The 26,237-nt window shown below is 48.0% G+C and overlaps 1 protein-coding gene across 1 annotated transcript; it reads right to left on the bottom strand.

Annotated features, from left to right (window-relative positions):
- Positions 1 to 5,129: 5,129 nt before the first annotated feature.
- Positions 5,130 to 15,976, bottom strand: LOC119659520 (T-complex protein 1 subunit eta). Its single transcript, XM_038067655.1, has 6 exons — positions 15,851 to 15,976; positions 15,214 to 15,474; positions 6,263 to 7,082; positions 6,070 to 6,204; positions 5,754 to 5,942; positions 5,130 to 5,667 (listed from the first exon to the last, which is right to left on the bottom strand). The coding sequence occupies exons 1-6, from the start codon at positions 15,851 to 15,853 to the stop codon at positions 5,456 to 5,458; spliced, it is 1,620 nt and encodes a 539-aa protein (XP_037923583.1). The 5' UTR covers positions 15,854 to 15,976; the 3' UTR covers positions 5,130 to 5,455.
- Positions 15,977 to 26,237: the final 10,261 nt, after the last annotated feature.

The raw sequence follows: 26,237 nt of genomic DNA, 5'->3' as shown, positions 1-26,237 counted from the left end.
CGGTGCCCGACAAGTCGAGATGCCATGATGCCGGGTCCTTGTTTCGGTATTGCTCGCTAATTAGCACTAGATCAGCATTTACTTCCGGAGCGAACTTTGCTAGCAACTTGTGAGCGGTTGCACTCCGGCGCATACTAATTTGTAAAATGCAGATCATGCCATTCGCACACTAGCCCTTTCCAACTCCGCCCTGGAGATTGGGACACCGTCCCGATCCCGCAGTATATGCGACGCTCTCACCAGACGTGCCACGATCCCTGCAGAGAACGCAACTCTCGCTTTCATTGCAGGCCTTCGTTTGATGACCTATTTGGCCGCATCTCCCGCATGCTGTCCTCCTGTCCGGTTCCTTGCAAACTGCTGACGTGTGTCCATAGTCCAGACACTTGTAGCACTTGGTGGGGATTATCCGCATTCGTACCCTGCATACTACCCATCCAATTTTGATTCTCCCGCTGCAAAGGAGTTTCCTCGTATATTGCTCGGGAACTTCCACCACGGCGAGTTTTTGGCCTCGAGCATTTACAGAGGTGATACTTATCCGGGCATTGGTCACCTATGGACATTCACGCCTTATCGCCTCCTCAACTTCGGATTTTTCTGTGAGGCAGTCAAGATCCCGGATTTCTAAAGAGCACATGGGCTCTGAAGCTTAGGATCAATCAACACGATCATTTCGTTTCTAACGGCATTAGATGCATTTTTTTGGTCAGCCTATCGCGGAACCTGTCACCAAGAGAGATCAAGTAGGATTTAACATAGGGGATCTCTCTCTCTCTGATCTCAGCATTTTATTTTTGTTTTACTGAGGATAGTACAGAATACGTTGCTTCAAACTCTCCGCCTTTACTTGGACTGGGAACCGCATGCTATTTGTACAGGGTACGGCAGCAGGATTGCTTGCACCTTGTCTGGGTCGGGCTGTATTCCTTCAGAGGAAATGGAGTGGCCGAGGAATCTCACCTGTTGTTGAAGGAATTTGCATTTCTCAACGTTTAGGACTAAACCGGCCTCAAGGAGACGTTGAAAAATGCACTCGAGATGGGCTAAGTGCTCAGACTCAGTGGAAGAAGCGATCAAAACATCATCCAAATAGACGAAACAGAAATCGAGGTTTCGCAGGACTGAGTGAATGAACCTTTGAAAGGTTTGCGCCGCATTGCACAATCCGAAAGTCATTCGGGTGAACTCGAAGAGTCCAAAGAGTGTGCATATTGCCGTCTTTGGAATGTCTTCAGGAGCTACTGGGATTTGGTGGTATGCCTTGGCTAAGTCCAAAGTCGAAAAGATGCGGCAATTCGCGAGGTGATGCGCAAAGTCGTGGATAGTGGAATCGGATATCGGTCAGGAACAGTCTGTGCGTTTAGCCTTCTGTAATCCCCACAGGGACGCCATTCGCCATTTGACTTAGGGACCATATGTAAAGGGGAAGACCAACAGCTGTTTGAGGGCCTGCAGATACCCTGTTGAACAAGTTGTTCAAATTCTTTCCGCGCGATAGCCAGTTTCTGGGGTGGTAGAGGACGCACCTTCGAGAAAATCGGGAACCAGTAGTATTTATGTGGTGCTGCACATTGTGCTTCACTGGTTTCGAGAGACTACACTCGGTAGTAATCTGGCTAAACTTTTGGAGGAGTGTCCGAACACGAGAGTCGGTGATGTCTTCCAAAAGAACGGAAAGGTTTTTGTCAGCGTGAGATACCATTTGGCCCGACGAATTAAGGTTGGTTGTGGGGTCTATAAGGGACTTATTTTGCAAGTCCACCAGCAACCCATAGTGACACAAGAAGTCTGCGCCTAATATGGGGAAGCTGACATCCGCCAGGATGAAACGCCACGAAAACGTCCTACGCAAGCCAAGACTCACGTCCACTTGCCTGTACCCGTAAGTATTGATGCGGGAGGAATTTGCTGCCGCCAGTTTGAGGGGTTGTGGATATAGTCGATGATGCCGGGGTACGGGAAGAACCGAAACCTCCGCACCCGTGTCGACGAGGTAGTTGCGCCTGCTGAGGGGGTCGAAAATAGTTAGGCGACGTGGCGCTGCGCTCTGGGTGGCCGTCGCCAAGACCCCCCGCGGATCTAGTTTTTTGCGGTAGGCGCGAATTTACAAGGTAGCGTACATCTTGTCGCTTTATCTCCGAAGTTACGATAGTACCAGCAAATACCTTTGTCCGCAGGCTGTCTTGACGACCTGCTACCCGAACGCCCTTTTCGTGTGGCAGACCGTGAGCGAGCTCGCGATCTGGCACTCGAACGCTGAGCGTCCAACGTCGCCCGCATCTCGGCCACGCTGGCCGTTAAAACCGCTATCTCGCGCCGTAAGTCGCTCACCTCATCCGACTGTGGTTGAACGGCCGCTATGGTTGGGCGAACGTACACCTCCTGTACCTGGTCGGCCGTTGCTGCCAGTTCCTCCAAGGAACCGGAAACGCAAGCTAGTATCGCCTGGGTGCCCTCCGGGAGCCGACGCAGCCAGAGCGACTTGATCAGATCGTCGCCGATCTTGCTCCCACCCAATTGCCTCATTTCGCGAAGCAATTGGCTGGGAATTCGATCACCCAACGTTAAACCCGCCAGCAAGTGATCTAATTTTGCCGACAGGCGCCTGATCAAATCACTCTTGAGCTGAGTGTATGATGCCGACTTCACTACATCCGACACCATAAGAATGGACTCTTCGTCCAGGCCGACCACCGCGTAGTTGAAGCGGGTCGCGTCCGATGTGATGCCGGACATTTGGAACTGCGCTTCCAAATGCACGAACCACAGCTCCGGGTTCCGCCTCCAAAACGGAGGAACGCGTACGGCGAGGGCGGTCACTTGCGGGTCCGATGGGCCTGCCGCGTCTTTGCTGTCAAACGACATATTGTGTAACGAAAAGTACGAGTTGTAATACAGACGCGGTGAATTTATAACGAAACGCGGTGAATTTTACTCCGACACGGCAGGCCGCACCCACAAATGCACGCGCGAACAGAGAAAATTACGACCGAAGCGGACGCTCTCCAGCGCAGACCAAAAACACCACCAAGGAAATGGAGAACCCGCGATGTGAAACACCTAACGCCGTCTCTTGCAGCGATTTTCAATTGTTATTATCACAATTTTAACTTTTACTAATATAATTAACAATTAGTGCGAATATTTCAAAACTAATGATAACAATTAAATTTGTTGATTGCTATCTTCTTGGAATGAACGCTTAACTTCGGTGATCGGACGAGAACCGGTGGACCGTTGTGGTATGGCCGTTGACTTTCCTGCGAAACTCCTTGCGTGCGCTACTTTCAAGCCGAGCTGACTGGACCCGTAGACGGACGGAGATTTATGCGCCTTCGACGAAAATTGAAGCGAAGAAAGTTTATTCGAAGTGCCTGCCTGTGCCCGTTGTAGAGTGCTGATGGGTTGCGATGCGGCGTTGTTTACGTCGTCGGCTCGTAGCAGTGATGTTTTCGTAGCACTTCGATGGGATTTCGTATGCTTCCGTATTCACAAAATTTTCCAACTTAATATCCACGAGGATGACGATGGCGGAATCACCAGAATTGAGGCCGTTGCTGCGGTGGCGATGTCTGTGGCGGCGGCGCTTGGGCGGGCTCTAGTGTCGGGCTTTCTGAATATATCGGGGTCACCACTTTAGTTCAGCTTCCGGAGAAAACAAGTAAATGCGTTTTATAATTCTCTCAGAAAAGAGTAATGTAATGATTCATTAGAACGGGGCACCTGAACAAATTGGAGATTGAAAACGTGATAGATAAACTTTGGTAATATTTATTTAAACCACAATAGCAATTTAGCAATAAACACAAAAATTTAACTTTTCAATAAGATTTCTGAATTTGTATTCCAAATTGGATCTTTGCACCGATGTGATGTTTACGCCGCCGCGGTTGGAAACAGAAGAGACCGGCTTATTTCCATGCGGTCCTTACTGTCCCAACCAACGGCATTTTTCCACCGCTAATTCTCCACTCCCTTGGTGCGTTCCGAAAATGAGTGAGTGGAGAGTTCCGCGCCATCTACCCGTCCGCATCCGCAATATTCGAAATAAATTTCGAATGCTGCAGATCCTGCCGCGCCACAATAACTTCCTTTTTTAAAATGCGCGCCACTCAGTTAGTTGGTGTCATAGCGGAACGCTAGTGGTCTCGTTCAAGAGGGGATACTGTAAAGTTTTGTCCCTACACAGTTCAGTCGCCATCATGCGTTGGAATAGTGAGGAGCGTGCCTTTGCCGTTGAGGTTTACTTTTCAAGCGGATGTTCGGTTATTGCAACACAGCGTGCATTTCGGAATCGCTTTAATTTAGCCCCGTTGGCCCCCGTCCCAGACCGCAAATCAATTGTTACATGGGTCACTACATTCAGACAAACTGCAAGTGCGACAAAAGGAAGAATTGGAGTCCCTCGGCCCGTTAGATCACCTGAGAACATTGAAGCAGTGAGAGCGTCAATGTTGCGATCGCCACGGCGTTTTGCGCGCAAACGCGCATCTGCCCTTGGACTATCCGATCGTTCTGTGAGAAGAATTCTTCGTGATGATCTTCATTTTCATCCCTATAAGATGGCGATAGTACAGGAACTTTCAGAACGTGACTTCAATTGTCGGATGAACGCGTGTGAGCTTCTTCTTGGTGTCTTGTTTTTTTTAGCGATGAAGCCCATTTTCATTTGTGTGGGTCGGTTACAAGATTTGAAGACCAACATCCAAGAAGAAATTGCCAACATAACACCTGCTATGCTAGCAAGAGTCATGACAAACGCCAGAAACCGGTTTACGCAATGTATGGAGAATGGGGGACGTCACCTAACAGATTTGATCTTCAAAACAATGTAAATAAAAACTTTAGACATGTACCTACATTATAAAAAATAAATAAATATTTTCCGATGCATACAATAGTTTTTATTGAGTTTTGAAAAAAGGAAGTTATGCTGCCGCACCCTGTATAATATGGTGGAGTTTTTGAGGCGTGGTGCTGTAAAAGGAGAAAACGTTCGCAAGATGAAAATAATGTTGGCCCGCTCCTATTCCAGAAAAGATTTTCTTTTCTATATTGGAGAAAACACTACTCCTGAAGGTTATCTTAGAAATGAAATTCAAAACCGAAAAATAAAATGCAAATTGTTGTTGTATGATAAATTGTATGTATTTCATCATAAACGTTGTTATGTGATTATTAAATTATATTAAAAGTACAGAATGATATTAAAATAACTAAGACTTTTATGCTATCGAAGCATACAATACATTCCATTGGCTTTCTGTCAATTACGACGTGTACAAAATGCGAGCGCGAATGTGAGATTTATACGTTTAGTATTCCTCGTACGAAAATATCAAATAGTAACTTTGAAAACATGAAAATAAATGAACGTTGCATAAACGTCTGGTTAATTTGGAAGGAAATTAGGATGTAGTAGCGAAATACGTTATAATTTATTCGACTAAGTCTACATGGGTCGGCCCATTCCTCTGCCAGCTTGTGGCGCTTCACCGGCTGCCTTTGGAGCCTTAATAGTTTCATCTACAGATAGGATCATACAGGCGGCTTCACAAGCTGCTGTTAAGGCATTAATTTTCACCACAGACGGTTCCCAAACACACGCTTCCATGTTGTCTGCAATATGTTCGGCCGAAACATCGACGCCGTACCAACAATTTCCTGCAATCATGAAAGTTGGGGTTGATTTCTTAATATAAATTCTCTCGAAACGTGAGTAAATTATTATCTCTCTCTTAATTGCTTACCTTGTGCGTGCTTCTGTCGCAATTTGTTGAGGATATTTGTTGCATCGAAACCAGCATTATCACAAAGTTGTCGTGGAATCACTTCTAGAGCCTTTGCAATAGCGGCAATCAGCAATTGTTCCTTGCCAGCAATCGTCCGGGAGAAGTCGCGTAGCATTTTTGAAAGTTCCATTTCAATAGCGCCACCACCTACCCCACATCAAATTAAGAATAATTATTTTATTACAGCCAAATTTTAAAGTGTGGGCGCGAAAAAAGATATCAATCTTATCATTCTTAGGACGAAAACTAAACTATTCAAGCAAATGTCCCTTACCAGCAACTACTGAATCGTTCTGAATAGTACGACGGACAATCATAATAGCATCGTGCAACGATCGCTCAGTCTCCTCCAGGAATTGCTCAGAACCACCACGAATAATGAGAGTGCAAGTCTTCGCGTTAGGGCATCCTGCGAAAACAATAAAAGTCAACTTTGCTGCCAACTTTTTTCCATGTCAACCATTTACCTTGGAATATGTTGAATCTTTCCCCACCAATCTGTTCCTCTTGGAAAACATCACATTTGCCCAAAACACTAGGGCTGATATCTTTCACTGTAGTCATAACGGCTCCACCACATGCTTTCATTGTGCGTTTCAGATCTTCCTCAGGCACACGTCCAGCACAGAACATATCTCTGTCGGCGAAGTACTGGGTGGCCACATCACCAATGGGCAATTTCGACAGGACAACATTCGCTCCAGATTCGTGGATCTTCTTCAGCTTCTCGTACAAAATTTGCCATTCAGCATCAACTACTTTTTGGTATTCCTTTACGTTATTGACACGAATTTCAGCATTATCACGCTCCGCCTTCAATTCCAGTTCAATGTTGAGCAATGCAATTTTGCAATCTTTGTAATTCTTTGGTTGCATTTCAAATCCAGCGTAGGAGAAAGTTTTCTTGAAACCCACACCTGCAACAAGCTGAGAGTCTTCCAAGGCACCTCCAGAGACCTTCTTGATGCCAATCATGTTCAGTGGGAGTAGATCATCCAAGGAGAGCACGGCATCCACGACGATTTTCGAGAAGAAATCTTTTTGTTGATGAATGAGTTTTGAATTCATAGCTGTTGCCGCGCATTTTTCAAGCAAGGCGCGGTGCTCACTGCTGCCGCTCTTTTCAATCTTTACCGCCATTGAATTGATTTTCTCGATGCATAGGGTGAGGGCTTTGCGGATAGCCTTGATGATAATTCGTGGGTGTACACCTTCTTCGACGAAAGGCTTCACTTGTTTTAAGAATTCACCGGCAAGTAAAACAACGCTTGTGGTACCATCACCAACCTAAAATTCGAATTGAGAAAAGGATTTCATTCACATTTGTCACTCGTTGATTCATAAAAGTGAAGAGAAAAACCAAGAGCCCGATATGTGTGATTACAAATGTGCCCATGATTGGAAAATTGCATGGCTTAGTCCATTTGAATGGAAGCATTGACTAGGGGATGACGGTGTTGAAATATAAAAAGTCTCGGAGAAATACTAGGACGGTCACCTTAGCCGACGCGCCAGAATCGGCCCCGGTTCTATTGAGAAATCAACAACAATTCTTAACGCATGGACGGCAAAATGGCTACAAACTTCTCTATTTTGGTAGCCCCCGCATGCAACATGATATTGACATTGCCTCCTCTGAGGGTTTCCGTGGTATCAGCTTATCGCACGATTTATTTTCTCTCCACCTACGCACCACAGACAGATCAATCTAATGCCAAGAAAGATGCCTTTCCTGACTCCTGACCCGCCAATTTCAGGGGCGCAAATCGAATCTCACGCACCGTGCACCTCTCCTCCCCGAAACCTTAGCCCCGGGCACAAAAGGCTTTAGCCTGGACACGGAGACGTTTTTGGGCCTGCCGTCGACGTGAAACCTAAAGAAGTGCTTCCACGCGAACCAAGACGTGTGTACAGACGTCTAAGTCCTTGAAGACGTTAGCCTTTGTTGAAGAATGACGGGACGGCGGGGGTGATTTTAGTTTGTCCACGACCGGCTTCCCGAAGCAAGCGCAAAAGCCCAGTGGTGAAAAGAGCTGACCCAGTATAGAACAGGACCGCTAGGGAGTCTCAAATTTTCCCCGTATACTAGCTCGGCGAAGCTGGCCGCAAACTCTTCACGATGAATTGTTTGTAGGCCAAATAGAACGAAAGGCTGGACTTGCGACCACGAATAGTCGTCGTGTCCCATTATAGCGGCCTTCAGCTTCATATACCAGCGTTCCAGCATCCCATTAGATTGCGGGTGGTACGCAGTCGCCCGATGGCGGTTGAAGCCTAGGAGTTTGCCTAACCCCGAAAACAGGGTAGGCTCGAACTGCATACCCTGGTCAGTAATGACTTCGCAAATCCAAAGCGTTGGATCTATTCCCGACAAAGGGCCTCGGTACACGATTGTGCGGAAATGTCGATGTGGATCGTGGGAAAACGCTTGGTAGACCGAGGAAATGCGCCTACATCCTCCATGTTGTCGATGCTTGGTGACTTTACAATTGTGGCACGCGATGCACTGTCTGGCCCAAAAATATTTGCTAGTGACCAGCCGATTCGTTGCCCGAATGTCTGGGTGCGCAAGATGGTGTACTGAATGGAATACTTCTTTGGAAAAAGTGGCCGGGATATATGGCCTAGGTCCCTTATCAGAAATCTCGCAGAATATTTCAGAGCTTGAGCCAAAAAGAGGAAAATCCCGAAATTTACATTTGGGGTTATACCTGAGGCTCTGAAGCACTGCGTCGTCCTTCTGTGCCCCGGCGATTGCCGAAAAATCGACCGTAGCAGGGATTTTGTCTGCGTGACGTGACAAACAGTCCGCAACTACATTGCCCTTGCCGGACACGTGTTGGATGTCCGAAGTAAACTGGCTTATGAATTTGAGATGCGAAAGTTGGTGAGGGGTTACTTTGTCGGGCTTCAGCTTAAAAACAAAGGTAAGAGGCTTATGTGAGCGCAAAGTTAACCACATTGCCTCCTATGTGGTACCCTAATCCTGTAGTGTACCTCTACGGTCTTGAATGAAATGCTCCAACACACCTCAAAGCCCTTATCTAATTGGATTGTTGCGCCAACAATTATTATTATTATTATTAAGAGGCTTGTGATCCGTGAACACTGTGAACGACCTGCCATCTAGTCAATATCGGAAGTATTTGATTGGCGTGTACGCCGCTAAAAATTCACGATCATAGATGCAGCAGTTCCGTTGAGGCTGTAGTCAATTGTTTGGAAAAGAAGATCAACAGCTGCCAGATGTGGTTCGCCTTTTGGCAAAGGGTAACACCTACCGCGATGTCTGAGGTATCGACGAATACGGCTAGGGGTGAATCTGGTTGACGGATTGCCAGAAGTATAGCTTCCGCCAGCTGGACAGCCTTGGGTCCAGGCGTTGAGGATTGGTTGATGTTGTGCGACTTTGGGCAAGAAATGACACTAGAAGTTTAGCATGCCCAAAAACCTTCGCAGATCCTTGGCCTGCTGTTGAAGGAATTTGCATTTTACATCGCTTACTTAAAGGATCGAATATTGTTAAACGGCGTGAAGCTGCGTTCTGGGCTGCCGCCGCTGGAGCTCTCCACGAGTTCAGTTTTTTTAAGCCAAGAACATGCACGGGCTGGTACACTTCTTTACTTTGTCAGCGAAAATGCGATGATACCAGCAAACTGCAAAACTTTTTTCTTGATGCCCGACTACCCGATCGTCCATTTCGGTTGCCGAGCCGCGAACGAGTTCGGAACCTACCTCCCGAACGCAAAGCTCCCAGTGTTGCCGCTAGCTTAGAAACACTAGCGACGAGAGTAGCCACAGTCTGCTAGAGCTCGGTAATTTGGCTCGTGGCCTCCCGCGACACCTCACTGATCCGCGGGATCTTGTCAGCGGTATTTGCTAACCCTTCCAAAGTCCCGGAGTCCGCACAGACCAAGATGGCCTGCTGCAACTACAGCGACTTCAGAACTTTGACCCCGATCTTGTCTCCGGTCAACTGCGCTCGGAGAGCGGTCGCCTAACGTGACCTACATCAGCAGGTGATTCAGCTTTGCTGACCCACATACCGATAGTCACTTGATGAGAGTGATCTTTAACTTTGAGTGAGCACTCTTCAAGCACGTCAGTGACGAGCCCAATCGACTCCTCGTCCAGGCCGGCGAAAGCATGATTAAATCGCGTGGCGTAAGTAGTGATGCCCGTGGGCGCTTCCATTTGATGGAACCATGCTTCCGGGTTACGTCCCCAAAAGGCTGACACCCGTACCGCCACTGCGGCCACGGGCGTTGTTTTCATATGACATTGCAAACTTAAGCTGAAGTCACTAGGAGAAAACGGAGAATCCTCCGAGCCCCACAACGAACGGAAAACGCGACCAAAGCGGAAAATTCAACAACATCACGAACGAAGACTACTTTTCTGCGATCGTTTATAATTTTTCCAATCTAATGTCAAAAGTGTCCGGATAGCTGAGTGGTTAGAGCACAAGGCTGTCGTACGGAAGGTCGCGGTTCAAATCTCGCTGGCGACAGTGGAATTTGTATCGTGATTTGACGTTGGATACCAGTCGACTCAGCTGTGAATGAATACCTGAGTCAAATCAGGGTAATAATCTCGGGCGAGCGTAATGCTGACCACATTGCCTCCTACCGTGTTCTGTAGTGTACCGTTACGGTCTTGAATGAAGTGCTCTAACAGCCCTGATCCAATATGGATTGTTGTGCCAACGATTATTATTATTATTAATGTCAAAAAACACAACTGACAGCTATGACGGCGAAATATCCGCAAAGTTGTTGGCAGCCAACAGAGCTTATAAAAACTGTTTAGCTCGAAACGTCTCATGATAGGATCAAAGCTCTCCCTGGACAAGACATGTTCTTGAGAGGCCTCGTGTAATCCCCGGAGACTTGGTTTTTTAGCAAGAAAAATTACGAGGCCGCGTTCGAGAAAAGAATCCTCCAAAGAACTTTTAGCCCCCTACAAGAGGATGGACGATTCCGTAGCCTATATAACGATGAAAACTGTGAGCGATATCATGGCCGTCTACTTGTGGTCAAAATCCGACTTAATAGGTTGCGGTGGGCGGGTCACTTAATCTGTATGGGTGAGGATGATCCAGCAAGGCAATATCTATTATAAAGTAGACATGAGAAACCTTGCCTCAAGTGGAGCGATGGCGTAGGCCAGGACGCCAGAGTGCTTTTAGGGATATCGAAATGGTGGACTTCAGCGCAAAGCCGAGATGTTTCCGAGTGCCTTATTTGCAGGCCTAGACCGGATACCGGTTGCTGCGCCGTTGATGATGATGGTCAAACCAGACTTTATGTTATGGTCACAACCATCGCCAAATCATCACAAAATCAACAATCGAAGCAGCTAGGTCTCCATTACACGCCTCAGGGGTTGTCGGCGAGGTGTAAGCTCTAACCCCCTAACTGGCAGTATACCTGCGTCCTTGGTAGTAATCTCAAGAAAGTTTGTTGGTGAAGAGGGAACCGGGAATAACCGGTACACGTCCGGACAAACTGAGAATCCTCGGAGACAGCCCTCTGCCGATGTCGCAGAGCCTAGTTTTGCCAAAGTGGTAGTTGTCACATGTATCAGGAGCCAATCCATTCGGGACCCTAGTAGATAGTGCCTTTTAAACCGCTGTTAGTAGACCGCGCCACCCTGAGCGAGCGCTGGATCGTCCGTGAATTCCGAGATCAGCGAAGCGTAGGTTAGGCCTCAGGGAACTGGAGTAGGGGCTTTGCCCGAGGGAGTATCCGTTCCTGACTACTGAGGCCCGTCCCTTGCACACGACGCGCTCGTGAAAATTACAGGAGGAAGTGCTGACTGCGTTTAGGCGCAGCACGAAGGCTGAACCACCCGATGTGCCTCCGGAACGCCAAAATAAAGAGGAAACTTTATAAAGTAAGGCGACTGACGGTACGGGGACAGCAACTCAAGTACCCTGTAGTGTTTTTGGTCCGATAAAAAACCCAGTCACAACGTTACTTTATCCAATAAATTTTTGGAGCCCAAAAAAGAAGAAGGCAAAGGACAAAAGAAAATTCACTAGGCCGCCAGAGACCGATCTGTCCAAGGACAAGTAAGTCGAAAACCAAGAACAGAAAAAACTAGGAAGCGAAAAAGGACTAAATCGTGAACTCTGCTCATTAAGCCCACGGAAGGTAAGACATTTGCGGAAGTCCTGAGTGACATCCGCTCTAAGATGAAACCCAAAGACAATTGAGCAGAAGTGTCTTCCATACGGATAACAAAGGGTGTTGGAGTCCTTGTCGAACTAGGTCGGAAGACAAACAAAAGTACGTTCTGCGAAGCGTTCAAGGAGCTACTGGGGGAGAAAGTTCGAAGCGGAAGAGGCCATAAATTGTGAATGTCCAGAGATAGTCAATGCCCGGATAGGTATCACTTTTGTAAATGTGCGAGGCCAAAGTACGAATGCGCACAAGCCCGACCAAGTGCTACAGATGTTGGGACTATGGAAACACTTCAGCAACTTGCAAGCGACCCAACACATGCGACCAGGTAGGTCACCAAGCGAAGACAAGTGATGAATTGCGTTCTTTGCAAGGATCTGAGTAGCGTGTCTGGTGAAAGCGTTACACACATTGCCGGTTCGGGGTGGTGTCCAATCTTTAGGGCGGAACTGGAAAGGACTAGGACGCGACTAGTATGATCGGCACTCGACTTCGTGTTCTGGCCAAGGATGAGGGAATGGCTTTGTCTGGATTCGCTGCTTAGGGATAAAGTTTTTTAGCGTTCACCTGACGTCAAATGAGACTATGCCGGAATTTCGGCGGCGGCTTGATGCTCTAGAGGACGCCGTTTCGGGCACGGAGGGGCGAATCCTGGCAAGTAACTTTAATACGAGTGCCCTTGAATAGATTCGGGCTCGTAGTTCGCAGTTATCAGATCCACGCCAACGTTTCGGCGCCCAGGCTGCGAAGGAAGCATCCGTGAGATAACTTTTGCATCGGAATCTCTGGCACCGTCGTTGGACGGATGGCGAGTCCTAAATTTGTCACCAAGTAATTATCAATATATCGCGTTCGAAGTGGTTGACACTACTTGTCGGCGTGTACCAAATCAGCACTCCCCCTGTGTGTGGAGCACCGCGAGGGTGAACATCGGGAAATTCGTCTTAGAACAGGCAGAATTGCGATGAAGGACGCTTGGGGGGTGACAGCGTTGGAGCTGGCATTGTTGTAAATTCAGTGATAAACCTGATAACAACAGCATATGAAGGCCCCAACCGTGACATGCCTTCTATGTATTGGTGAACGCAGAAATTGCCGACCTCCAGAACGAGTGGCATAAGTTCCGCTATTTGGCACAGCGTTTTCACGCCCGCGAGTAGTTAGGCGCCATAAAGACAATGCGATAATTAAAAGCAAAGCTCGCGGCTAGCAGAACCTAGTCAACGGGGTGAATTAGGACCCTGGGGACTTGGCTATAACCTTTTCACTCGGAAAATCGGGGCTCTTCGGAAACCCTGCATACTAAGTATCGACTAGATGGACATTGCCCGATCATTATTCCCCAAACATCCCGTACGAGTTGATGTCAAAAGCGCGGAAAGCGTCGCGGACTGACCCCTTTTCACAATAAAAGAGCTCAAAGGAGAAGTTCTCATCATGAAAAACAAAAAGTCGCCAGGTCCTGGTAGTATCCCGGCCGAAGTTTATAAACTGGTGTTTTGCCAACGACCAGACTTGCTGCTTGAGGTGTTCAACGCTTGCCTGAAGGAGGGCATTCTTCCTTATCGCAAAAGAAACCCTGACCTGCCATCTACATACCGACCGGCTGTATATGTTTGACACGGTCGGGAAAATGCTCGAAAAGATCATCAGGAATAGAGTCACTGAAGCAATCCGGACGGCCAGGACTTATTCCCAAAACAGTTCGGATCAGCGCACGTGGATACTGTTATGGAGGTTATGGATACGATTTTGAGTGATTATCTAAAAGATCGCCCCCTGCTCTATGGGACCCTAGAGGACCGGAGAAAAACCGAAGCAGTACAAGGATCCATCGTAGGGCCGGACCTCGAGAATACTTCCTAAGATAGTCTGCTGAGACACTACATACCAGAAGAGTCGCGGGTCGGCTATGCAGACGACGTTGCGGCACACATTGCCGGACGTACTGTTAAACAGGCGCAAAGCAGGCTTGACATATTAATGCCACAGGTAAGCGAATGGTAGCGGCGGGGTGACTATAGAGTAAAAACCAACGATTAAGTACCATGAACTGACGTTCGACTCAAAGATGAGCGTTTTCGATCAAATCAAAGCAGCAGCGAACAGGACTGCAACTGGAGTTTCTGCCTTGAGCCGGCAAATCGCGCATGTTAGTGGCTCTATATCTACCAGGAGACGTCTTCTTATAGAAGCAACGCAGTCCATTCTGCTCTACAGCGCAGAGGTGTGGGCTGATAACTTTGACAAGGAGGTGCTTCGTTAGCGCCTTGCCCAAGTGCAGAGACAGGGAGCTTTGCGAGTGGCGTCTGCTTATCGCACTGCCTCAGAACCGGACGTGATGATCATCTAAGGAACGTATAGCTATCTACAACCGCAAGGGCGAAGATTTAAGAGAGGTGTTTGTCTGTGATAAACATTATCCCACACTTACCGTGTGGCAACTCTGTTGGCAAAATGAGCCAAGAGGCGGAAGGGCTGCGCAGCTCATCAACAATTTAGATCTCAATGGCTAAACCGAATGCATGGGGGAATTAATTACTTCCTTACCAACTTCTAAATGGGCTTGGAGGTTTTCAGTTTTGGACTGGCGACTGCAATGGAGTCGTGAATGACGCCAAACACATCTTTTTTCTCTTATAAAAGCTGGAGTGGCTTTCGTCAGCAGCTTTATGCAGACACAGCGGAGACTCTCCAGGCAATATAGCCAAGAGATGCTAAGGAGCGATAGCAGATGGAGTCGTGTTCCACGTTATGTTCAGCTCTTCTTATTGCAAGGAAGATTTAGCTCCAACGGCGGAGGGACTGAATGGCAAGGGATTCCCTGAACTAGCAACTCCCTTCCTCTTCTCGTCTTTCGTTAGTGAAAATAATTCCCTAATTTGAAGGCTCCCAAAGCCAGAAGAGCGGACGGAAGCGACCAGTTCAGTTTGGTCCAGTTTTATATCAATCGCAAGTACTCCGGAAAGTTGTCTCTCCAAAAGCCTTCAGGAGCCCACGCATTTATATTATCTGCTTCAATTTGTGGGTGCTGCAATCATTTAAGCTTAATTAATTCTTCTGTAAAAGCAAGTTGGAACGGGGGAGCATTATCCGTTTTCTGCCGTTGTAAAGTATCAAAATAAACCTCCGACAACTGAATGGTCGTCTACGGTTTTGGGACCAAAGGAGCAAATTTGTTATAAGTTTGATGTCGTCAATAAAATCCTTATTGGTTCCCCCCTAAAACTTACCTCAGCATCCTGCGACTTGGCAATATCAACCAACGTCTTGGCGGCGGGATGAATAATATCCAACAACTTCATTATTGTGGCTCCATCGTTGGAAATTGTTGCCTTCCCTCCATTATCGACGATCAACTTGTCCATACCGCGGGGACCCAGAGTGGTGCGAACAGCGTCCACAATCGCCTGGCAGGCATTGATGTTCGAAACCAACTGCGGCTTGCCTTGGGAAGTGTCGGTTCCTTCCTTCAACAAAACGATTTGTGGTTGCTGAAACGAAACACATCCATAAAGTCAATCATCTGTGTTTGTACCAACAATTGAAGCGTCTCGTGCCTGCCCAGCGGCGAGTGACTAATAGAATCTTCCAGACGACATGAGCGAGATTGAGGTTAGTTGCGCCGAAATACATTGAGTCGCACAAATGATTTGTGAATTATCGCGTCTCTCATTCACTTAAAACTTGTCAGTTAAAGGACATAAGAGCACAATTTCAACAAAGTCGTGGATAATACGCTCAATCTCAAAGTATGTCCCATTCAACACACTTCGTTCAACCTGACAACAAAACACGAATATTTACCGCATTTGTCACTTATTCGATGCCGGCAGACACACAGATTTCTTATTCACAAGTATTTCTTACCATTTTGCAAGATTTTATAAATTTTTCGTGGAATCAATTCAAGAAATCAGCGAAAATTCTCACAGCGGTCCCTCACGCGGATCAACTTGACTTTTGATTGAAGGCGGTGGGATGTCATGCTTCTTCCAGAACTTGACGAAATCTTGCATAGTTCAGATATCCAACGCTCGGAGCGTGATCGACCGTAAACAGAATAGACTTTTTGAATAAAGAACAAAATGATCGAATGGTAATTGAAGATGCCAAATTTTTTCTTTCCTGTAATAAACTGAAGCTTCTTTTCTATGCTAAAGGTTACGGTTCGACTTCAAATACATTCACTTATGCATACCGACAGCCCATTGACTGACCGATATGAAGCAACACCCGGAGTGAAAGGGAATTCCCCGTTTATTTTTGGGCAACGATGAAATTTAAATTCATAAAGATTTCAGATTTATTTACTGAGCAAAGCCGCAGAAATACATGTTCGACACAAACAATATATACGTATTTTCTTTTTTTTTTTTTTGCGTACACGGAGGTGAAAAATCTTAGAAAGACACGTCCGCCGCAGCTTCGCCGCCCGAACGGCGGAACAACAGCGGACGCGTGTGGGATTCACACCCACTAAAAACCACCCCCGGTCTCTCCAGCCCCAGCCCCGCGGGACCACCATTGAGGTATTACTTCGCGGGGTAGGTTTGCTCTTAGGCACTCATCCTTCTCCTATTTGCAGCTTTCCTCCTTCTTTGTTCCTTTAACAACTCCTCCTGCATTTGGATGATTGCGGAGCCAACCGCAAGCCACTTCTCCTCGGACTCCAGCATCTCAGTAACCAAGCTTTCCGGGGTCCCGCTCCTGCCCAGCACCTGGTTTAAGCTCCTTCTCTCTATCGCAAATCGTGGGCAGTGAAACATCACATGCTCTGGATCCTCCGGTATGCCATCGCATCTGGGACAGTTCGGAAAATCATCCAACCCAAAGCGGTGCAGATACTGCCTGTAGCAACCACCGTGTCCTGTGAGGAACTGGGTAATGTGGTAGTTGGTATCCCCATGTTTTCGCTCAAGCCACACCCTAATGTTGGGAATGAGCCTGTGCGTCCACCGACCTTTCGCAGACTCGTCCCATCTGCGTTGCCAGAGATCAAGCGACTCTGGCCTTGCCGCATTTCTACGCTGTGCATGCCCCTCCATATGTCTTGCATTGTACAGGACACTCATGTCTTTGGCCAGAATGTCAACCGGGATCATGCCTGCTACCACCAATACTGCCTCATCTGATGTGGTTCTAAAAGCACTGCAAACCCTCAAAGCCATCCGCCGGTAAACCGAGTTCACCTGCTTCCGTCTCTAAGAGTTTGCAAGCGCCTCTGCCCACACAGGCGACGAATAGAGCAGGATGGAGCACACCACTCCGGCTAGCACCAACCTCCGGCAATGTTTCGGCCCGCCAATATTTGGCAACATTTTTGCAAGTGCCGTGGTGGCACTGGCTGCCTTTTGGCATGCATACTCTAGGTGTTCCCTAAAACTCAATTTGGTGTCAATTATTACCCCCAGGTATTTGATAGCCGGCTTTGATACGACCGTATGTCCACCGACCTCCACTTTTACAGTGCTATTTTTCCTGCGTTTCGTTATTAACACCGCTTCCGTTTTCGCGTCCGCCAAGGTCAGCCCGGCCTTTTCTAGCCAGGACTTTACCGCTCTCACTGTTTCCGTTGCGTAAACCTCCACATCTTCTGGGTGTTTTGCTGCAACAACCACAGCTAAGTCATCAGCAAAGCCGAAAATCGTAGTCCCCTCTCGGACGGGAAGAGCAAGCACCCCATTATACATGATATTCCACAACAGGGGACCAAGTACCGATCCCTGTGGTACCCCGGCTGTGACAATGTACTCTTTGGGGCCCTCATCCGTCCCGTACCAGAGAGTCCTCTCTGAGAGGTAGTTTTCCACCAAATTCGCTAAGTATCCGGGGACACCTATGTCAGCCAACGCCCCTTTAATTCTATTCCAGTTGGCCGAGTTGAATGCGTTTTTAACATCCAACGTCACCGCGGCACAGCAGCCGCCAGAAATCAGTGCACCTTTTGCCAGGTTTACCACCATGCCAATTGCGTCCACCGTAGAGTGGGCGCGTCGGAAACCAAACTGGCGTCCCGACAAACCATTGCTGGCTTCGACGATGGGCAGGAGTCTGTTGTAGATGACTCTCTCCATAATCTGTCCCATTGTATCCAACAGGCAGATAGGACGATACGACGCTGGGTTTCCAGGTTGCTTGCCAGGCTTCGGAAGCAACACCAACTTTTGCTTTTTCCACTGGGCAGGGAATATTCCTTCTTTTAGGCACGCCTCGAAGGTGTTGGCGAAAAGGTCTTCACTGCCAGTTTCAAAGCTCGGTTGGGGATGCCATCCAAACCTGGGGCCTTGTTGTCACCGAACCTACCACATATTTCCCGCAGCTCCTCCACAGTTACAGGCGGTATTATGCCGTCATTTGGCTGGACAAAAATTTGCCTTCCCCTATTTTCGTGGTGAGGGAACAGAGTGGTAACAATCTGTTTCAGGAGGCGCGGACAGGTCACCTGGGGTGATTTCCGCAGCCTTTTCATCACCACGCCCCAAGGGTTCATGTCGGCATGGTCGCACAGCTGTTTGAAGCAGTTCTTTTTGCTCCTCCGAATGGCTTCCTTTAGGCGGCCACGCAATTGCTTATGTGCCTCCTCTCGACCGTCGCCACCGGGTTTTCCCCTGAACCTCTGGTAAAGCCTCCTTGCCCGAAAACATGCGGCTCGCAAACTTGCGATTTCGTTGTTCCACTAGTAGTTGGGTTGCCTACTGGGGAGCAATCGCCTTCTGGGCATAGTAGCATCGCACGCTTCCGTCACCCATCGAGTGATCTGGATGGCTTTCTCTCCAGCCGTACCATTCAGGGATATGTCGGATTTGAGCACCGCGGAAAACGTGTCCCCCTCGAACGCTTTTACTGTCCAGCCAAGCATACCACCCGGCATTTTGCGAAAACTCTTATTCGAGCTCGATCCGCCCTTGATCGCTATGCAGATTGCCTGGCGGTCGCTGTGAGTATAGTCCTCACTGACATGCCAAGCGATTCTACTGGCTAAAGTGGCACTCACGTATGTCAGGTCCACTATAGACCCCAGGCCCCTTCCCCGGAAAGTGCACGAAGACCCAACATTCGCCAGTACCACGTCCAGCTCCGCGAATGCTTCGAGGAGAACACGTCCCCTGACATTAGTTACCCGGCTGCCCCATTCAAGAGCCCACGCATTAAAATCGCCTCCTATTATGATCGGCCAACGTCCTCTTGCATCCGAAACAAGAGCAGCAAGCATCCGCTCATACTCGACGAGTGTAGCGCTGGGTGGAGCATAGCAGCTGTAGATGTGGATGCCCTTCACCTTCGCTCTGATGAAGCCCTCCTCCGGGTGCTCCATTATTTCCTGGAAGGCTTGTTCTCCACAAGTCCACAGCGCTGCTTGACCCGTTTGGTCTTTGACCCAAACGCTACCACCGCGGTTTCGGTATGGTTCACTTAGTATGGCCACATCGATGTTTTTCTCGCGGATGGTTTGCGCGAGTAGATCCTGCGCCGCCTCGCAGTGGTTGAGGTTGATTTGTATCAACCTCATCTGCGATTCGTGCTAAGGGCTCTCCTGTATTCCGGGCACCTGCTGCTGCCCGCAATGTGCCGATGGTCCACACCCTCCTTTCCTTTGCACAGTAGACAATGTGGGTCAGCTCCGCAGTCCTTGCTGATGTGGCCTTCCACTCCGCATCTCCTGCATTGCTTTGACCTGTCATTTGGGTTAGTGCATGACTTCGCAATGTGACCAAAGCCAAGGCATCTAAAGCATCGTTTTAACGCCACCTGTTCCCTAAGGCGACACATAACCCAGCCTATTCTCACTCTCCCTGCTGCTAACAGTTTGAGTGCGTTCTTCACTGGTAGGCTGATGATGGCGGTTTGTGTTCCCCCATAGGCTTTCCTTAGCGTTTTCACCACTGACTCTTGTAGTCCGACAAGATCAAACTGTTTCTCCAACGCTTCGCGAACCTCCTCCTTCGTCGTGATTTCATCTATATCTTTGCAGATTATAGTGATCTCCGGCCTGCTAGCTCTTATGTCGTCTTCCTGCCCTAAAGTCTTCCCGATTTGGCTTAAGAATTTGCCCGCGGTTACATCCTTGGATTTCTTAAGTTCCAACATAAGATCTCCCTTCTGCGACCGTCTAATACGGCTGACGTTGTCTCCCAAATTGGTGAGTTCGGGGTCTGCCTTCACTTTCCTGAGAATGTCGGCGTATGACCCTTCGCCTCGTTTGGAAATGAAAATCACCTCCGGTCTAATCTTCCTCCGATAATTTCTTTTCCGCGGTTCTACCTTCCTCCAAGCTTCCGCATCCGCCTTTGAAGGTTCGATCCCTTTTCTCGAGGTAGCCACTGCAGTATTTTCCCTGGTAGCTTCAGACGTACTTTTCATGAAATCCGCCTTTTTGGGAGTTGAGTCCTTTTTTCTTTTCGGGGTTTGCTGGCCTGTTGAGTCATTCAGCTTCTCGCGCAGCCTCTTCCCCGGTTTCTCCCCTTTTGTGTTTTGAACCGGCGTTACTTGAGTTGCCTGGTTCACTTTTCCAATCGGTGACTTCCCTACTCGTTCATCCTGGGCCTTGCCGTACGTCAAACGGATGCCTCTTATCATGGCCCTTATATTTTGGTGAATGTTCTTGCGCTCCTTTATAAACTCACACAGCTCCATGATCTTTTTACCGAGGGCAGTAAAGGCAGCTCCAGACTGATCATTGCCCAAAACATCGCTCGGGTGAATCGGCGTCAGTGATTCTTCCTCATCGAAGACTCCCGCTATACGCTTCCCACTGGGGGTAGCGATCGTGGGGGCTTGCGCCCGTGTGGGAGGGGATCTGCGAAAAATCGAACTCCTTCTGAACGGATCCATCACTGGAGCCAGTTCAAGTTCCTCCCGTACGCTTGTAACATTAGATGCCACAGTAGCCAAGTTTCCCACTACTGAGGCACTGCGGTCGTTGGATATCGAAGGCCGGGACCCCGCTAGCTCACTCCCAAAAACCCCCGGCACTGGGTTTCCGAAGTCCTGCACCGTAACTTCATTCTTCTTCTGCTCCTCCATGTTTGGTTTTATTTCTGGGTATCCTTCCCATAGCCAATTTTTATCCACGGGTGGGCGTTTACTTCCCACCTACCCGGCCTGCGCATAAACATGCCCATACACGCACATCTCCGGATGCATGCATGTGCATGGCCATGACACATTCGCCGAGCATTCCCTTATCCGCATGAAGGGACGCGCCTGATGGGAGATTTGGCAACTCCACACAGGACAATATATACGTATATATTAACTTAAAAGCTGGGGTCAAGCCGTGCACTGTAGGATAGACTGACGCAGAATATAGTTCCCTGAGACCAACTTATCTCTCTCTGAGGGTGAGTTGTCTCTCCTCTAGGGCGATGTGTGGCTTTTCAGGGGCCAAGCCTCTCGTTTACCAAGACCTTAATGAGTGGTGATGGCCACACCCTGTACAAGTTGACCCTACTATTAACAAAACGCTACGAACCTAGACTGGGGAGTCAAAAAACACCTCCCCAAATCCAGAGTGTCACGCGAACCATGCCCATTGAATAGTTTGCAGTCGGGGGTAAGTGACGGTATTCGAACGGGGATTCACTGATACCTAGTTGACTCTAGGCTATGGCACGGCGGGCCTCCTAACCCTCATACTCGTGGGGATAAAATGAGTACCAGCAATAAGAAGCCCTTAAAAAGTATAGGGACGAACGGTTTCGTCCAGGGCAGAGGCAACTCGTCAGACGCTGCCTCACTTCTGCCTTGGGAGCAGCGTGACCGTCAGTGGCAACAGATGAAAAACGCTCCTTTATATATTCGGAAAAACACGCCAAAGGGTGCGAATTATATCCAAGTGAAACCGCCAATAGTCTGAGCCTAAGCTAGGCGAAAGCTAAATTATTGTTTAAGATAAGTGAGGGATCCCAAGTCCACATTCACTTGATGTTGGACCAGACTAAATGGAGAGCAACTCACGCTGCTCCCAGGGCAGAGGTGAGGCAGCGTCTGACGAGTTGCCTCTGCCCTGGACGAAACCGTTTGTCCCTACATTTTTTGCTTGGGTGCCATGCCCTAAACGAGGGATCCATGGACCAAAAAGACGTGAGAGTAAATTGCTCTCCATTTGGCCCGATCCAACATCAAGTGAATGTGGACTTGGGATCCCTCACTTACCCTTAAGAAGGCTCAGGATACACCTAAGCCATCTTTGCCGGAGGCAGAAAGCGGGGAGCAACAGAGATTAGTCCGCATGAAGAGAATGCTCCCAAAAAATCTATACCTGAACCCAAGGGGGAGAGAACCCGGGCAGGTTAGGGGTGAAGGCAGGACTTAAGAAGCCCGTCATTAGCTATGCCAGTGCGGTGAAGGGCATTCGGCTGGCCATACTGCCAAAAATGTTTCCTGAGCAAATACTCACTCGTGAGAATCAGGAAACCATTGAAGACCTTGTCGTCATGTAGATGTGCAAGGGATGGACTTCGAAACTTGTGTTCACTGGTATACGCTTTCGACCAGGTTTTATACTGGTGGACTGCTCGACGGAAAACGCTGCAGATTGGATTAGGACCATAGTTCCTAAATTGCCAGGCTGGGAGGGGTAGAACTGTCGACATGTGCTGGGAATGATATACCAGGAGCACACATGGTGACAGTTTTTCTCTCAAAAGCCGCGACAATAGGGACAGAAGATCTCATAGACCTCCTAATCGCTCAGAATGAGGATCTCCATACGCGATTATGGAGAGTCTTCAGAAGCAAGGTGGAGGCAAAGGGTAAATTCTTCCCGATCGGAGTAGATGACTGATCCGTGGAGGCAATCAAACGTCGGAGTTGCCATATCAACTATCGATTTGTCAATATACCCGTGCATGTGCACAAGGAAAAGCCGAGAAAAGACACCTCGGAGGAGACACCAGGTGAAGTTGAGACCAGTCTCAAAAGCCATAAAGGCGGAAAGGACTGGATCAACCAGGGAAGTAGACCTGCCGCCCAGTGAAGAGCAGAAGCTGTACAACATAGACCTAGGACTTCTAGGGCTCAGGGTGTACAGCGACGTGCACGAAGGCGCCATGTCGGTGGAGAAGAGCTCCAAACAATAACGTAGCCAATGTCCAGCACTAAGATAGCCCAGCTAAACCTCCACCATACGAAAGCTGCATCTGCCGTAATTGCAAGGAAAAGTTCCAAGGAGAACATGGGAATAGTGCTGGGTCAGGTTAGAGAGAGAGTAAAGCGCAGTCCTTTCTCGTTGGTAATAGCAACTCGAGAAAGGGCTACCGTTTACCGTTTGTGAGAGGGACCTTAGTTCAGGGAGGAAGTTAATGTTTACAGAAATCTCATATTGTACAGGCTAAGGGATGAACTTAAGGGGGGCTTTGCGGTCAATTTCCAAAACATGGTAATATACTATTATTAACTTTATTTATACAGATATCGGAATGGGATGTATTTTGAGGCCTATATTTCATATAGTTGCATCGCTGTGATTTTTTCCAGATTTTTCGGTTGGATAGGTTCTGAAAAGGAGACTTGTTTCACTTTTCGGGGCACACATTTTGCGTTATACCTCCTCTAGGTTTCAGGACATACAGGAGAGTTTTTTTTGGAATTTTAGGTTCGGCCTTCTATATTTGTCCGTACATTTCTTGAGTATCGTCCGCTGGCGTAGGGGATAAGTTTGCGGGAGCAAAGGGAATATCGTGGAGGAAAATGTTAAAAAGTTTGGGGCTTAGAATTGATGTTTAAGGGACTCCTGAGCTTATCGCGAAGTCGATGGAACGAAGTCCATCAAACGCACGTGGCAGGTTCTGCTGAGGAGGAATAAAAAGGGGGGGCGGGCAATTGGTCTGCATTAGTTTGTAGAGCAACTCCTCTTTCCAAACTGAATCAAATGCCTTTCGAGGTCTAAGGCACAGGCTACGGTGCAATACCTATTTTTCAGGTGAATGAAGATGTGGTCTTGTAGGTACAGAATTGCCTGCTCGGTGGATTTGATAGAGATTTGATAGAGAATGATGAAGAAGTAGTGCCTATTGAGGTGACTTAGTAGGATGCTTTCGAAGAACAAGGGAGATAGGCTTCATATCTTTGAGATCGCCCGAGCACCGCTTCTTAGGGATAGGTACAAGGAGAGCTGATTTCCATGATATCGGGAAGTGCCCGTTATTCAGGCAGTTGTTGAAAAGGCGATGGCGAGACGTTCGCTGATGGTTGGCGCACAATTCCGTAAGACAAAGAGATATCGTCGGGACCCAATGATTTTTTATTGTTGGACCGGGAGATTGCAAGTTCGACTTCTTCTAGGGAGGTAAAGAAGGAGGCGAACGGGCCGATTAAGGCTATATCAACCGAGTGGCTGGGGGAAAAGGGACAAAGATAAGACCCTTTCAAGCTCAACCTTTTATCTTTGACAGTAGTGGCGACCACCGAATTCCAGAGGGGATCTGCGGGTGATTTGGCTCTGGATAAGTAGCTGAAAAGTCTACGCAGGCAGGTATTTTTTCCTCAAGGGTGTGGAACTGGAGATTACCTATTTTTATTGAGGAGTAGTTGGCGTTGAGAGAAGATTTTTTCCTTCCAGCCAATCCATTAATTATTGAGAAAGCTTGTGGGCCAGGTTTGAGGGACTTGACAAGTTTCTTGTAGAACTCATTCAGTTCGGATCTAGTAGCTCCATGGACTTCGCTCGGATGATCTCGGAGAAAAGACGGTAGTCAGCGTTGCATATGTTCCGTAGTCGGTGAAATAATTGTTTCTTGCGCTGCAATAGTCTGTTTTTGTCGCAACCTAAGAGGAGGGGTAAAGGGAAAAGACATCCGTATTTGTAGTAACCCGGCTCTTTGACTGGAGCTTGTTTGTCGATTGTAGTTTCGAAGACAGAATTGAAATTCCAGATGTAAGTGTCTAGCTCATCATTAGAGTGAATGTAAGCTGTGTCCAGGGGAGGACCCAGCGCACTGGATAAGGCGCGTTGAAAATCGTCCCCGTTTGTCAAATTGAAGGATCTGCATTTGTGTGGATGGTGGGGGGTGAGTAGAATTTACTGTAGATGAATGGTGGTCGGAGGGAGCTGCCAAAGAGAAGCAGCACATACTGAGAGATTGGGCGTGATTATAAAGCCGTCTGCGAAGGAAGACCCTCCAGGAAAGGATGCTACTCTAACGTTAATGATGTCCGCGAGAAAGAAGCTGAGAAATGGGATCTAATCGAAGAGCACTTTGCCACTTTCGTTGTTAACAAGGTCGCCCCAAATTCTATGCCTAGCGTTGAGGTCACCGCCGAAGAGTAAAGTGTTGAAACTGTCCGCGATTTCACAAAGTTCGGACAGAATGGGAGCGACCTGTACGGGAAGTAGAGAGAGCCGATTAGGACTAGGAGAACGTCTCCGCCCCAAACAGGTAGTCTGACCATTGTCAAAAGGCAGTTTAATGCAAGTGGGAGTGCTATTTGCTCTTAGTCCCGATCTGACTAGGATGCCTGCGCCTCTGCCTACGTCATTTCGAGAAGTAATGTAACCGGGAACATGCAGTTTTACGTTGCGAGCTTCCCCCAGTCTGATTTCGTTTAGGAGAGCGAGGTTGAGGTCCGTTTCCTCGAGACGTCTGTGGAGAGCGAAACGTTTGTCGTTAGATATGAACGAATTAGTATTGAGTTGAGAGAATTGTTCTGGATTGGAGCTATCAATAGGAGATAATCCGCAGATTTAAAAGCGGGAGAGTTCGAGTCGAGTTCAGTAGTATTCTCGTCGTTGAGTGTGGACATCTCCAAGGCATCAGTACCATGAATGCGAAACAGAGTGTCAGGAACGACATTCTATGTTTCCTGGCGATGCTTAATGGTAAACTTGAAACATTCGAGCCTCAGCGCCCGCGGTGTAAGACGATCACTCAAATCTCTTTGGCTCATTAACCATTTGAGGGAAGCGTGGTGAGTGACCACTTCAGATTCATGTCCCTCCACGTAGGCAGTCACCTCGAGAACCTCGACGGTCTTCCTATTCCGCAGTATCAGGTATGGCTAAAGATCGCATCACTGCCTTCAACGGCTTTGCAGACATCTGCGTTCGGCAACGCTAGAATCAAGCCGATAGCCCTAACACCCAAAAAACTCAAGGTTCTCCGTTCGTTCGATCAAGGAGGGATTTTCAGAACGCCCACAGTTACTAAGCCAAAATTATTTACTACGAGCTGACCTGATTTGAAACTGGACAGAGTTGTTACTCGAGATATCACCTTCCCACAGCTTATATAAATTAAATTAAATAACATATTTA

This window comes from Hermetia illucens, chromosome 6 (assembly GCF_905115235.1).
Source record: "Hermetia illucens chromosome 6, iHerIll2.2.curated.20191125, whole genome shotgun sequence".
Lineage (NCBI taxonomy): Eukaryota > Metazoa > Arthropoda > Insecta > Diptera > Stratiomyidae > Hermetia > Hermetia illucens.
This window is presented reverse-complemented; position numbering and strand designations above follow the sequence as displayed.